This window comes from Solanum verrucosum, unplaced genomic scaffold (genome assembly GCF_900185275.1).
Source record: "Solanum verrucosum unplaced genomic scaffold, falcon-dt-bn FXZP01000276.1, whole genome shotgun sequence".
Lineage (NCBI taxonomy): Eukaryota > Viridiplantae > Streptophyta > Magnoliopsida > Solanales > Solanaceae > Solanum > Solanum verrucosum.
This window is the reverse complement of record NW_026019946.1, coordinates 721,052-736,249: the sequence shown is the minus strand read 5'-3', so window position 1 is coordinate 736,249 and position 15,198 is coordinate 721,052. Positions and strand designations below refer to the sequence as shown.

At 33.6% G+C, this 15,198-nt stretch overlaps 1 protein-coding gene across 4 annotated transcripts; it reads left to right on the top strand.

Moving 5' to 3' along the window:
• The first annotated feature begins 4,147 nt into the window (after positions 1-4,147).
• Positions 4,148-14,974, top strand: LOC125810231 (protein PAT1 homolog). 4 transcript variants are annotated; one of them, XR_007441857.1, is made up of 6 exons: positions 4,148-4,519; positions 5,375-5,517; positions 6,559-6,615; positions 7,742-7,805; positions 12,425-14,596; positions 14,677-14,974. XR_007441857.1 is itself a non-coding variant. In XM_049489751.1 (5 exons), the coding sequence occupies exons 1-5, from the start codon at positions 4,453-4,455 to the stop codon at positions 14,539-14,541; spliced, it is 2,448 nt and encodes an 815-aa protein (XP_049345708.1). In that variant the 5' UTR covers positions 4,148-4,452; the 3' UTR covers positions 14,542-14,974. The 4 variants fall into 4 exon arrangements, 2 of the variants coding, with proteins under 2 accessions (XP_049345708.1, XP_049345698.1); XR_007441856.1 differs by having other exon boundaries at positions 4,195-4,519; positions 5,372-5,517; XM_049489751.1 differs by having other exon boundaries at positions 12,425-14,974.
• The last annotated feature ends 224 nt before the right edge of the window (positions 14,975-15,198 follow it).

Sequence of the window (15,198 nt, the reverse complement as noted above, 5' to 3'; positions counted from 1 at the left end):
TTTATAGCTATTTCAATTTAATAACGTTGAAACTATAGTCATTTTCGTAAGTTGCTCAATTTTATATGAATTTAAAAAATCTTATTCTAATTCTGTCCAAAAAGGAGTTAAATTGGGTTGACCTATGAGCTAAGCACATATTGCCACTTTACTTACATATATAAAAAATGATGTGAAAAGTTACTATTATTATTATATAGAAATAGCCAAAAACTGACATATCTTGCTTGAGAGTATTTATGAAATTTCAATACTTTCTTCATTTTAATTTATTTATTCTATTTTTTTTAATGTTATATATTTGAAAAATTATGTAAAAATATTATATATTGCAATAATTAACGACTTAAATTACTACTTTGTAGAAGTTGTCAGAAGCAAAGTTGTTTGTCGGTGTGTCAGCTTCAAGTCGGAGGTATTTTGTGAAAAATTGTACTTTTTCTATTTTAATTTGTTTGTCTTATCTTTCCTTTTATCTGTTATATATTTGAAAATTATGTAAAAAATATGTAAAAATTATATAAATCACAATGATCAACAACTTAAATTATTTAAAAGACATATAATATAAATTCATTTATCAATACTAGCCCATTGATCAAGCTTTACTTGAGTCGATGAATCTACTTTCATAAGATAAGACTAAAATTGTGTACAATATCATTTTCTTCAAACTCCATTTATAAAATCACACTAAATATATTATTATTATTGTTCTTATAATAATCCATTGACTAGGTCATGAAGAATTTATCCATCAAAAACTTCTTGTTAGTTAAATTGATCTCTTTTTACTAATAAATTTCCTAACTTAACTTGCTGTTTTATTTTATTTTGTTTACGTCTAAGATCATATCATATGTTTGATCAAAATGGTCCTTGATGTATATGGATTGAATTATTTTGATCCTTCATATATATGACCTTATCAAAATAGTCCTTAATGTATATAAAAATATGATCATTTTAGTCCTTAACCCTATAACTAACCATAAAAGTAAAAAGTGTTGTTAAATTTAACAGCGGGTCCCTCAATATTGACGTTTTTGCTTCAATCTTCTCACTTTCACCATTAGAGATCATTCTCCATCTTCAATCCATCCACTTGCCATATTCTTACAAGAAAAGTTACACACATTACACTCATTTCTTATCTCCATGTACCTCTACAAAACAATTCCAGTAGCTTACATTTTCATACATACAAAAAATAAAAGATAAAAATGAGACCACTGACACAAATACAAACTAAATAAATTTACTAAAACACTTCATTAATTCCTCTTAGAAGACTACCATAATTTTAACTTTTTTCTAGCTTTAATTATATACTCTTGTTGAAAATCTATACGGAAAGGATATAGCTTTGTTGTTTCCTCTTTTTGAATTTTTTTTTTTAATTCCACTGTTTGTATAAAGGTAAAAATTGAACCGGACAGAGGTAGAAAATAAAATTTTAAAAATATTTTTTTAGAAATTTAAAGAGATTTTAATTTATTAGTCAAAGAGAATTTTGATGATGGGAAAAAAGAATTGGCTTCTTTTTCTTTGTCCAGTGAAGAAGAATTGGGTGAAGAGAGAAGATTTGGGGGAGAAGAGTTTGTCAAGTATTAATATAGAGGATCCACCGTTAAATCTAACTGTACTTTTTATTTTAATGGTTAATTTTAGGGGTAAGGACTAAAATGATAATCTTTTTATATACATCAAGGATTATTTTGATAAGCTGATATATATGAAGGATCAAAATTATTCAAATCCTATACATTAAGGATCATTTTGGTCATTTTCTCTTTTGTGAGATATGTGTCTATGTACTATGGCAAAACATTAACTTACATATCAAAACACACGAGTTATAAAGAAAGGGAAAACAAAAATTTAATATGTTCGTAGCTTATAAAAAGTAAAGCTACATAAGTTCAAGGAAACTAATTCTGTCATTACAATTTAAGACACATAAACATACATTAATATATCGATGACTAGCAAAATACAATTTTTGCACCATAAATTTACACAAATATTGAATATCTAGAGCTTCAGGTGACTCATGTAGCCTACATACGTTTTTTTATGGGACTTATATTATGAACACTATTTTAGAATAATTAATTTATTGATATTTTTTAATAAGTGCTAATTTTGGTTATTATAATTCAATACACATGAATGTATAGTATTTAGTTGTAAGGTGTCGATAAATAGCAAAATATGTTTTTTTTCCACCTAAAAGTTTAGACAAATATCAAATATCTAATGAACATGAGGTGATTTATGTAGTCTTTATATATATATGTATTTGATGGACTTATATTATGAACATTGTTCTAGAATAATGCACATGTTATTTTTTACTTTTATAATTGAAGACACATGAATATATAATATTTAATTATTGTTTAATCGGTATATCGACGATTAACTAAATACATTTTTTTGCATTAAAAGATTTAGACAAATGTTAAGTATTTAATGAGCTTAAGATGATTTATGATAATCTATGCATATTATTGATGAGACATATTACAAACATTGCATACTTTAGAATAGTTATTATTTGTATTTTAAGCATGTGTTAATTTTGATCATTACAATTCAAGAAACGTGAATGTATATTATTTAATTATTTATTTAATTGATATGTCAATAATTCACAAAATGCATTCTTTTGCAGTAAAAAAATTACATAAATATTGAATATCTAATGAATTTGAGGTGGCTTATATAATCTATATACACATTTATTGATGTGGTTTATATTACGAACATTGCTTCAAAATAATTAATTATTAGCATAGATTATTTTTATTTATGCTAACTTTAGCCATTACAATTCAAGACAAATGAATGTATATTATTTAATTGATGTGTTGACAAATCGCAAAATGCATTTTTTTGGTAATAAAAAATTTAGACAAATGTTGAATATCTAACTCATGATCTTGAGGTGATTTATACACATTTATTGATAGACTTAAATTACTTATATTGCTCCAAAATAATTGGTTATTGTTATTTCCATATATGCTAATTTTAACCATTACAATTCAAGACATATGAAAATATAATATTTAATTATTATTTAACAGATGTGTTATAAATAGCAAAATGCAATTCTTTGCACCCAAAATAGCTAAATTGATATGTTGAATATCTAATGAACTTGAGATGACTAATGTAGTTTATACACGTTTATTGATGGAGGTGTTATATGATGGATATTGCTTTAAAATAATGGATTATTAACATTTTCAGCCGATGCTAATTTTGACATTATAATTCAAAATACATGAATGTACAATAGTTAATTATTATTTAATTAACGTATCAACAACTAGCAAAATGTATTTCTTTGTAATTGAAAATTTAGATTAGTGTTGAATAACTAGTAAACTTGAGATGACTTAGACAGTCTATAAAATTTACTGGTGAAGGTTATATTGTGAACATTGCTTCAAAATGATTGATTATTCATATTTTTAATACATGCTAATTTTGATCATTACAATTTAAACCACATGAATATGCAACATTTTAATTATTATTTAACTGATATATCTCAACTAACAAAATGCATTTTCTTACCCAATAAAATCCAAATCACATTAAATACGAGTAATGATTTAATAGCGAAAAGCCTAACAATGAAAAATAATTTTGTAATAGAACTTTAATTTATAATAATAGAAAATAATAATTATATAAACATATATTAATTCGTGTTTGTTCAATAATTTGTTTTATTTATTTTTAATATCAAAACAAGCTAAACATTACCAATTTTTATTAAATTTAATAACATTGGATGATACCAAATCAAAGAATATATTGTTTTCAAGTTAATTTCTTAATCCGAATTAATTTTTCATTGCTCTAAAAATTTCCTAATTAAGATAGTCAAGAAAAAGTCAAATTCTTTTTGAAACTTTTTTAAAAAGTTCCTCCACATCCTTTTAAACAATAACTTTACCCAAGACATTTTTTGTGTAAAAGTTAATTAATTTTTTAAGTAAATAAAATCAAATGACTCTATTACTACAAAAAAAAACAATTTTATAAAATATTTTTATTAAATAAAAAAAAATGATTTGACACTCGTAATGAAAAAAAGTTAAATAAAAAACAAAAGAAGGCAAAGGCCGAGGGCGTTACAACTTTGTTATCCCCAAGCCCAGATGCCTCACACCAAAAATCTCAACAGAAAAATTTCTCTTCTCTTCCAATGAAAAATTTCCCCAATTCTTAGAAACCCTAGAACTTCTCTTTCTCTCCCATCTATTTCTCTAGATTTTAGGTTTGACTTTCCCAGATTGAATTTTCAACTCTCTAATGGGATAGATCAAATAGTTCCCCTTTTTTAATTTCAAGTTTTTGGTGCTCTATACATTGATTTCAACTTGCTTTAATTTATAGAAGAAAAAATTCTCAGATTGATTGATTGTTTTATATATGGACGGATTTGAAGGCGGTGGTGGGAGTAGGAGTTTTATGGAATTCGGTGACAACCGACCTGCAGGTTAAAATTTGCTATTTTTAGATCTTTGTTTTATTTGTTAAGTTTTGCTTTGTTGAGTTTACTCTTAGATTTTTCTTATCAAATGAAATTGAAGAAGTAAAAAAAAATCTAGTCTGATTTTTTTTTTTGATTTGTAGAAATGGTGGTGTTGGGTCACCCTAATTAAAATGGATTACTTAGTTTTCTTGCTTGTGCTGAGATTGAGGACCTCCTCTCCTGGTCTTCAATCCAGCTTCATTGATGCAATGCCGCAATCCTTTGGGTGTTCGTTAAAAAAATTTGAATTTTGAGATTCTGTTGTTAGTCTCTGGGATTTATGCTTCACTGTTTAAATGGGTTTCTGTTGTTAGTTTTTTTTTTGGGGGTTCATGGTGTAGGATTCCCATATGACCTTTGTGATGCAGATGTGAACAAATTACCTAGTTTTCTTGCTTGTCCAATGGTGCTTGATTCAGCTTCATTGATGCAATGCCACAATCCATTGGGTGTTTCTTAAAATATTTAAATTTTGAGAATGTATGTTGAGTGATTTTATTACTATGATAATTGTTCTACTGTGATGGTTTCTCTGGGATTTATGATTTACTGTTCATTCTTATTCTCTTGGTGTTCAGTGGCTTTTTTCACATGATTCTGTTGTTAGTCTTTTTTTTTTCTTTTGGGTTCATTTCCAAGTATGAAGGGTTTCTGGTTAGGATGCCTACGTAGTCTTGTGATGCAGATAGTTTGATGTCCATGGCTTGCTTCGTCACTCTGCATTAATTCTGTGTCAAATGAAATTATTTATGGTGGATTTGCTTGCTACTGTTCATGGTTGATTTATAAAGTTTGACTTCCCTTTTGGTGATGCAGCAGAAGAAACATTTGATGCTTCACAGTATGCGTTCTTTGGTAATGACGTTGTTGAAGAAGTTGAACTGGGTGGATTGGAAGATGAAGAGGATGTTCTTCCTCCGGTTGGGTTTGATGATGAAGAGTATCAATTAGGCCGAGAAGAGGTTGCTTTTAACTTTTGGCCGTTTGCATTTATGTTTTTAGATGCCTTTTTAATTGTTGTTTATCAAAAAAAAGATTCCTTTTTTAATCGTACTTATGTTGGGGACAGGCAGCGTGTCAAATATCAAAACAACTTTGTGTACATACCTTCAGTTTTCTTCTGATTTGGCTTAATAGCTTCTTTCTAGATACTGCTTTATTTTTACTACTCCTATTTAGAATGTTTAATTTGTGTAAGATTCTAATACATAGATAGACTCTTAGGTTTGCTTTTCCTCTCTCTCACCTGTGCATTCATTGGTGGAAGTTGTTTTAGGTTTTTTTTTTTTTCTAGTAGATCCTCATCTTAGGTTTGTTTTTGCACTTGATCTTTAAATTGATGTTCTGATACTTTTATGCTAAGAAGTTTGATTACCTCTGAAGCTAATTTCTTGGTCTGGATTCATTTAGATAAGCATTAATCATTTAGCTACCAAACATGAGGGAGGAACATAGTTTTTTTTTCCCATTTAAATAGTTTTAGACGAGATCTTTCTTTAGAAAAATATATTTTAGCTGTGGCATTTTGCCGTTCTGCTCCTAACTAGTTTGGCATTGAGGTATATGTTCTGGTGCTTTTGGTGTTTATTGCATTCTTTCTGTTTATTCGGACAAAGTCTTTAGAGTCTTGGAGATATTAGGGCCGAGTCACTGGGCTATTAATCATTCATTTGATTGATTGTTTTATTTTTTTTTCCCTTCTTTATTGATAAGTTGATTGTGGTAATCGTTTTCTTTTTGGGTATATCTTTATGGGGAATAAGAAGGTTTTTACGGATTTTGAAGTGGTCGAAAACTTCTTTGATGAGAAATTGAAGCAGACAACAATGTTAATAGTCTTGCATAATTGCAACGTTAGGTGTCATGCATACTATTACATTTCAAAATCATGGGTTGGTTCCTTTATGTGTTGAATGAGTGTGCACGTCAGTTGAACTTTTAGTTCTTAGTAGTTGGGTGCTAAATTGGTGAACCTTTGCCACTAAACAATTTCTCACTTGTAGGGTGGAGCTCTTGGATCTTTATCTGAGATTGATGACCTTAGCAGCACATTTTCCAAGGTAATTCTTTTTAAAGTGTCTTGGTGCAATGCAAAACATTTTTGTTATTCTTAGTGTGCTATATCTTTGTGAGGAGTAACTGAGATGACTTAGCTTCCATGATTTTTCCAAGCACAATGAATTTGGGAGTTTTAGAGCCTGTTTAATTTATGTACCCTGTTCTCCAGAATGTTCAAGCTTCACAGGATTGTTAGTACTTTCTTTGGTCTACATTGCCTTCTGAGTAGGACCTTACAATCTTTTGCCCATGTAGCAATGATTTCTGCAAGTTTGTAGTACCGGATGCCCGAGTCTACTGCAACCTTATAGTACTGAACAAGATCGTTTTTCTTTTAACTCTAGGATATTTAAGGATGAAATTTCTGACTCAACAGTCTTGTACGACAGCAACTAGTGTTAGATTTTTCTCAAAATGTTAAAACTCCAGTTCACCCTTATCCTTTCCTGGGGAAACTGCTTTTGAGCTCCTTTTTCTTTGGACATCCATTTCCAACATGAGATGTGCCCATCATTCCCAGCCATCAGATTGCATTCTCATTGTCCCTCATGCAGCTTTGTAGAAATCAAAGAAGGAAAAAAAGTGATGCACCTAGCTTTTATAACCCCGTGATCAATTCCTTACTATCAATGCATTCAAATTTGGTGTTTGAAAATATGTTTTTGAGAGTTGGTACCGTGCATTGTTGTCTTTGCGCATTTTGCTTATTAGAAATCCGGTAGATTAAGTTCATGGTGACCCCTCAATAAGTGATTTGATGGTACCACAGCATCTTGTAGTGCACTTTTACTTGATCAAACTTGGTTATTGATCTGATTCTGGTAAAGCAAGAGTGGAGGCATTTCATGAAAGTACTTTCCTGTTCATGTTGACCCGATGTTTTCTTGACATCTGCTGGAAGTTCATCGCACTATGGTAGCTTGTCATCTTTTTTTGAGGAAAAGATGACAAGCTACCATAGTGCGATGAACTTCCAGCAGATGTCAAGAAAACATCGGGTCAACATGAACAGGAAAGTACTTTCATGAAATTCCTCCACTCTACTTTCATGGTAGCTTGTCATCTTAAGTCCTACAAACTGTTGTATTGCTTATTATTAATATCTTACTTGACCACCTTCTTTCACAGTTTAACAAGGATGATGGTGGCGCCATAAAGCCAGGATTTATTGGTGATCGGGAATACAGAGAGAGTAAGTATACTGTATGGATATTTTTTGGATTACTTCTGGAATATATCCAATTTTATTGTTATAAAAGCTATATAAATTTGAAAACAATGCCCAGATACTATTCTTATTTCTTTCTGGACATATTCTGGTTGTATCTTTTATCTTGGAGCCTTCAGAAAAGAAATAGATGGGCTAAGTGATCAGATATTGTGATATGCGTAAGAACATTCGTATTTATTCGACTTTAACTTAATTTGGCATATGCTTTTCCTTAAGAGGTTCTTGTACGTTACCTTGCTTTCTTAATTATTAATATTCTATTTAATTATCTATTTGGATTTTGCTTTGTGATGTTAGGGATTGTAGCTCTTTAGTTCCACTACTCTATATTTCATGTGCACTACACGTATACCCCCCACGATAATTGGTATAAAATGTAATCTAAAGCAATATGTTACTTGATCTTATATATTAATTAAAAATTTTATTAGAAAGAAAAATTATGTAATTTGAAATATTTCTTGTTTCTCATGCAACACCACCTCCTCCACCACCACCTTTTTTAGGGAGCGCTATATCTCCAATGTGGGACTTTCTGAAGTGAATTCAGATTTAGTCGGGCTCCAATGCGGGTATCAGACACAGTGTAGGAAACAAAAAAACATACTAGTGTATTCCCACAAATGGGTTTGGGATGGGTACGGTGTGCACATACTTTATCTCCTACCCTTCCGAGGTAGAGAAACTGTTTTTGATTACTCTCAACCCAAAAGAAGTGTAGACAAAACATGATAGAAAGGAAATATCAAGATAAACTGAACAAATGAAGCAATAAGTAGTAGTGAAAATTGAAGAATAAGATACTACACTAATACAAAATACTACTACTAAATAAAGAGAGGACGAGAAGAAGGGGTTGATCCCTTGCCTATTCCACATAAAAGTACGGCTACACTTGGCTACCTACTATGAGTAAAAGAAAATAATGACGATTAGAATTGGAGTTACATTTACTTGTTGCTTTGTTTCCTTGCAACATAAAATTAGATCAATGTCGGGTAGATCCTATGTTGCTCAGTTCAATATTGTCAAGGGACGCGTGTCAGATTCGCCAAAAGTAGTGTATTTTTGGAGTATTCGACACGGGTGCGGCATCGGAAGTGAAGAGTCCGCACAACTTAGGGTAAATCATTAGTGTGATTTGATGCGAAAAAACAATTACTCCCTCTCATCCCTTTTCATGTGACACTCTTTCCTTTTTTGTTCGTCTAAAAACAATGACACCTTTCTATATTTTGTAACAATTTAACTTTAAAATATCCATTCTATCTTTAATGAGATGATTTATAGCCACACAAATATCTATGACTTATTTTGGATCATGTTTCGAAGTCTTCCTTTATTTCTTAAACTTCGTGCTAAGTTAAACACCATCACATAAATTGGGATGGAGGGAGTAGTATTCACTTTGGAGTTAAAAGTAACATAAATCAATTTAAAAGTATTCATAATTCAACAACAATAAAGAAAAACCAAATAAAATAGAGGATGACCTAATTTTTTATTCGAAATTTTCCAATTTTTTAATGTAAAAGAAAAGTAGTTACCAAGAACAAATGAAATTGTTTCCCCAAGGCCTAGCTCGAGTGGCAAAAGGCGGAGGATTTGTGGCTTAGGTCGCAGGTTCAAGCTCCACACCATGCAAAGCAAAGCCCGGTATTTAAGTAGAGAAGGGTAGAGGGGCGAGTCCATTATCCACTGAGTTTAGAAGACCGTGATTGGTCCAAAGGGCGGGTCACTGACAGATTTCTCGGTTATAAAAAAAAAAGAATGAATGAAATCGTTTTCTTAGTAGAAAACATTCCCTAAATGGCTTGGGAATTTTAAGAAAGGTACATAAAGTCTTGCCTAAAAGTCCTAATCCACATTATTATAACAAACAATTGAAGAAATTTAATAATGCTATGATTTTGTAGAAGGTTCACACATTTACGTGGCAGACTCCAAATCAAGCAGATATATGTGTAGAAAGAGAATTTAGGTAAGTTCGATATCGACAAATCTACTTCCCCAAATTTGGTTTTCCTCTAAAGTCATCCTTCTTATTACCATTTTTAGTCAAAAGAGTGACTCGAAATAATATAACTTAGTGAGATAACCATCAAGGGGATCAAAATGGCCAAAAAGGCGAGTGTAAGTAAGTTGCTAGTCAGTTCTATTTCACATGAGAATATTGTAAAGAAAAAAGAACATGTCGGTTAATTGTCCACTCATAATCCCACTAATAACTTTTTTGCTACAATAACCTCAAGTCCTCAATTGGGAAGAGAAAACAACGTTAATTGTCCATGGGTGGAATGTGCTGCCTCACAACGATCTATGAATGCAAAATAGTTTGTTTCTTTTTAAATATGTATTTTATAAAATATGATAGTGTAAAGATATGACACTTGAGCCTAATTCAACCCCAAAGCTAGCTCATTATTGTGGTTTGTCCAAGCTCATATAAGGAGATCAATTTCCCATCCGTCTGCCAATGTGGGACTTCTTAACACTCCCTTGAACGTCCAGACCTCAACTGAAGCGTGAACACTTAAAATGTGGGCATAACATTAGTGAACAACAAAATGGGATGGGCCTGACTCTGATACCATGTAAAGATATGACACCTGAGCGTGACTCAACCCAAAAAGCTAACTCATGAGGGGAGGTCTGTCCAAGTCCATATAAGGTGACCAATTTTCCATCCCTCTACAGATGTGGGACTTCTTAACAATAAGAAACCCACATAGTAAACAAACCCATTTTTTCAAATTACGGAAATAACCTTAAAAGAGGACGTGACAAAACTCACAATTGAACAATAAAAGAAGAAACAACCTAGTATTAAGAACCTCTAATTATTAAATTAAGCTGACCCAATATGGATCTAGCGTGCTAGAACTAAATTAAGTCAGAATATATAGATCTATGTATCGAACAATGTTGACGAAGATTCATTTCTATGCTTAATGCTTGAAAGGACGCATAGGAACATACCAAATAGTATGGTGGAATTAAGTTGCTTGGACTCTTCACTTTTGGTGCCCGCACCTTTGGGTACTTTGACCAAAATTGATGGAGAAATTCGGGACTAATCAAAACAAAAACGAAAGTGAAATTGAAGAAAATGGAATACCTTACTTTCTCAAAAGCTAATAGAATACCTTGTATCTATAAATTTCTATGTCCGTCCTTTTCTTTTATTCTATGTCTTGGATTTTCCTCTGGATCAATATTTTCTCCTTTTATCTCTTTTTGGGATTCTCCTCTTAATCAATATTTTCTCCTCAAAATATCTGGGAAGTTTTCCACTTTTACAACTCTAGTTCTAGATATATGAATTGTTTTTAGCCGAATCTCCGCACTCATATCCGTACCCCCGAATCTTAGAATTTAAACCATGAGGGATTAGACCTCTAGATCTGCACCCGTATCAGACACTTGCACCCGAGTCTGAGCAACTTAGTGGTGGAAAGCCATGTGGTCATCTAGGCATAAGGGAATACATCAACATTATGAAGCAAATTTTATACGAATAAGGTTTATGTAAAAAGCTCAATCTATTCCTATACAAATTGAGTCTTATTTAGCAAAAACATTTTCATTGCGAACATGAGTTCTTCAACCACACAATAACAAATTTTGTAAGTATAATTTTAGTGGAATTCAATATCCTATATATTTAGAGCACGAGTTCTTCAGTCGCACACAATTACAAAGTTGCAAGTATAATTTTAGTTTACGCCAATATCCTTTATATTGACAGAAGCCTTAAACATTACAGTTTTAGCAAATAGGAATTTTAGTTATTTGGAAAAAGAATTTGATTTTTGAAGGGGAAATCAAATTCTTCCAAAGTTTAAAGGTCAAGTCAACTTAAATTCTTATGGCTTTCTAAATTGATAAAAATGATCAATTAGTTGGTCTGTGATATACATTCTTTCGAAGCTAAATGTTGGACATAGAAACAATCCATTTCAATGTACGAATATCTAAGAAGGCTCTCAAAATGTAAAACTCTCAGCTGGTGAGATATATAGGTAGTGTGTTTTTAGCGTTCGATTCTAATAAGGATAGGAATAAAACATCAGCACATCCACCATAGAACTTTAGGATTCAAATTTTACGATTTCAGCCAAATAACAATATTAGGTAAGATTTTGGATATTACAATTACAGCCATCATTTAATTGCTTCTTAAAAGGAAAATTTTTAATTTTTTATAAAGGGTATAAAAGTCTATCAACAGTTCTAGGATATTTTTGTTCATCAACATTTAGCGTTTTAGTATTAGTGCTTTTATGATAAATAGATTAAGTAGCAAATATGCCGAACACCTTGACTGGGAACTAGAGTTTGTTTGGTGATGTGTTGAAATAAAAACTCGGCGACTTCGATTTACATGTATCACTTGGTTATCACAAATGGGTCACAAGATGAGTTTTTTCTTTTACCTTTCTCGGTAGAGATGTAGTTTATACGTTATAGTTCTCTAACCATTATAAAGTTTGCTCTGGAGATCATCATGCCTTATTTAATTCATTTTTGGTCAATTAGTTAACTGAATGTATATTTTTTCCATATGATCAATGTTTCAGGCTCATCAGCTGTTGAGTGGTCACAAGATGCAGATTTTCGTAATTGGATTGACCGGAAAGCTCTTGATGGGGGTGAAAGCAATGACAGCAAAAGATGGCCATCACTGCCATATTCTTCTGCTGCTCACCTTTTGGAATCAAATACTTTGTACAGGACTTCCTCATACCCCGAGCAACAACAGCAACATGAATATCAACAGCAAACCCCGAACCACCACTACTCCAGTGAGCCAGGACTCATCCCAGAATTGCCTTTCACTTCATTCCCTCCTAGTGCAAGGCATCCACAAGCTTCCGCAAATAACCAGTTATGGAACCCAAATGGTCCAAATCATCCCGGTGGACAGCAAATGCCAGTTTCCTCTCCTAACTTTTCTCCCTTCTTAAACACTGCAAATCAATTAACTGCCTCACATCTTGGTCCGCAGTATGGTGGAAAGTTTGCTCAGGGCACGCCTCCTGGGCTTCCCCTTCATAATCAAATTCCAAGCCAATGGTTGAAGCAATCTACTTTATATCCGGGGGAGCAATCAAGCATGACCAGTAATATGATTACCCAGCAGTCACATCGCCAAAATGGTTTCGCGCCACCACATGGGGGGCTGCAGCTACCCCAGCAACCTGGCCAACAGCAACCCTTGCATCCACCCTATGGCCGTTTGCCAGGGTTGCAATCTCAACTGTTTAATCACCATATGTCTCCACCCTCGCAGATGATGAACAATTTTGATATGCTTGGGTTGGCTGATTTAAGAGATCAAAAGGCAAAACTAATGCTGAGAGGCAGACAGGGCATGCATTACCCTCAACTAGGTTTTGACGTTAGTAGCCAGAGAAATGTTAGCGCATGGCCAAGATTTAGATCCAAGTACATGTCAACAGATGAATTAGAGAATATTCTTAGAGCACAGCTGGCTGCTACCCATAGCAATGATCCTTATGTTGATGATTATTATCACCAAGCTTGTCTGGCCAAAAAGTCTGCTGGTGCAAAGTTGAAGCACCATTTCTGCCCAAATAATTTGAGGGATGGTAGTGCTCGAACTCGTGCTAATACTGATCCACATCCTTTTCTCCAGGTTGATGCTCTTGGAAGGGTTGCTTTCTCTTCTATTCGCAGGCCCCGCCCGCTTCTTGAAGTTGATCCACCAAAATCATCTGCTACTGGATGCATTGAACAGAAAATGTCTGAGAAACCTCTGGAGCAAGAGCCAATGCTAGCAGCTAGGGTGACTATTGAGGATGGACTCTGTCTTCTTCTTGACGTTGATGATATTGACCGGTTCCTACAGTTTAACCAGGTTCCAGATGGAGGAGATCAGTTGAAACGCAGGCGGCAGGTTCTGCTTGAGGATTTGGCCTCATCACTTCAGCTAGTTGACCCCCTTGGCAAAAGTGTCCAGACTGTGAATTTGGCTGCTAAAGATGATGTTTTCTTCTTGAGGATCGTCTCACTTCCCAAGGGCCGGAAACTGCTAGTACGGTACCTTCAGCTTCTTTTCCCTGGAAGTGAACTGACCAGGGTGGTTTGCATGGCTATTTTCCGTCATCTAAGGTTCTTGTTTGGTGGGCTTCCAAGTGATCACGGTGCAACTGAGACTACTGTGAACCTTGGAAGGACTGTGTCACTGTGTATTTGTGAAATGGAGCTCAAAGCACTTGCTGCCTGTCTTGCATCAGTGGTTTGTTCAGCAGAGCCTCCTCCGCTCCGTCCCGTTGGAAGCCCTGCTGGAGATGGGGCATCTGTTGTTCTAAAATCTATTCTTGAGAGGGCGACTGAGCTCTTAAGAGATCCCCATGCTGCTGGCAAGTGCAGCATGCCTAATAGGGCATTCTGGCAGGCATCGTTTGATGCATTTTTTGGGTTACTCACAAAATACTGTTTCAGCAAATACGACACTGTAATGCAATGTTTTTTGACACAAGGCCCACCGGATGTGGCTGTTAGTGGATCTGATGCAGCCAAAGCTATTAGTAGGGAGATGCCTGTTGAACTTTTGCGTGCGAGTCTTCCTCATACTAGTGAACAACAGAGAAAGGTCCTGTTAGAATTTGCACATAGGTCTATGCCTGTGCTGGGTGTTGGTAGCCAAAGTGGGGGAAGTGGTGGTACATGATTTTTATTGGAGATTGATATCAAGTATTTGATGTTCCCTTGAAGATTGTCATGAGGTATGTCAAAACGCGCTGGTTCATGGATTGCTTTCCTCGGCACATATGGTGTTTATGACAAAACATTGTTGGAGTTGCAGGACATGGAGTCGGATCATCTGTAGTATTCTGGTCGGAGAGCAAGAAACTTCATTCTCGTTTAGACATGGATGTGGTCATCCCTGTTGGTACTGTGCTGCTTCAGACAAAGTTGTGAAGTAGGCTGTTGCTGTAATATGTTCTAGTTTTCTTTTTAATCTGGAGTTTTATCGTATGCTGTTTTCTCATCCATGATAGTCCTATGTTCTGAGGGATTTTTAGTATAACTTTGTACAGTATTCAACTAGAGAAAACATTCAGCTTCTAGTTTTGGAGGATATGGGGAGGAATTTGTTATAAGTTAAAAATGTTTGATAATTGTGTGAATGAATGTTGAAGCTTTGGAACAGTTGATGGTGGGTACCATGTTCCAGCTTATGCTATAAGAAAATATTCAAGAAGTTGAATATGAGGGAAGTCTAGTTATTACCTGTGAGATTGATTCTAGGACAGGTATTCAATTTCAAGGTGCAAATTGTTGAGCTAAATCTCAATTCATTGCCTTTGGTTACTTAAGAAAGCAC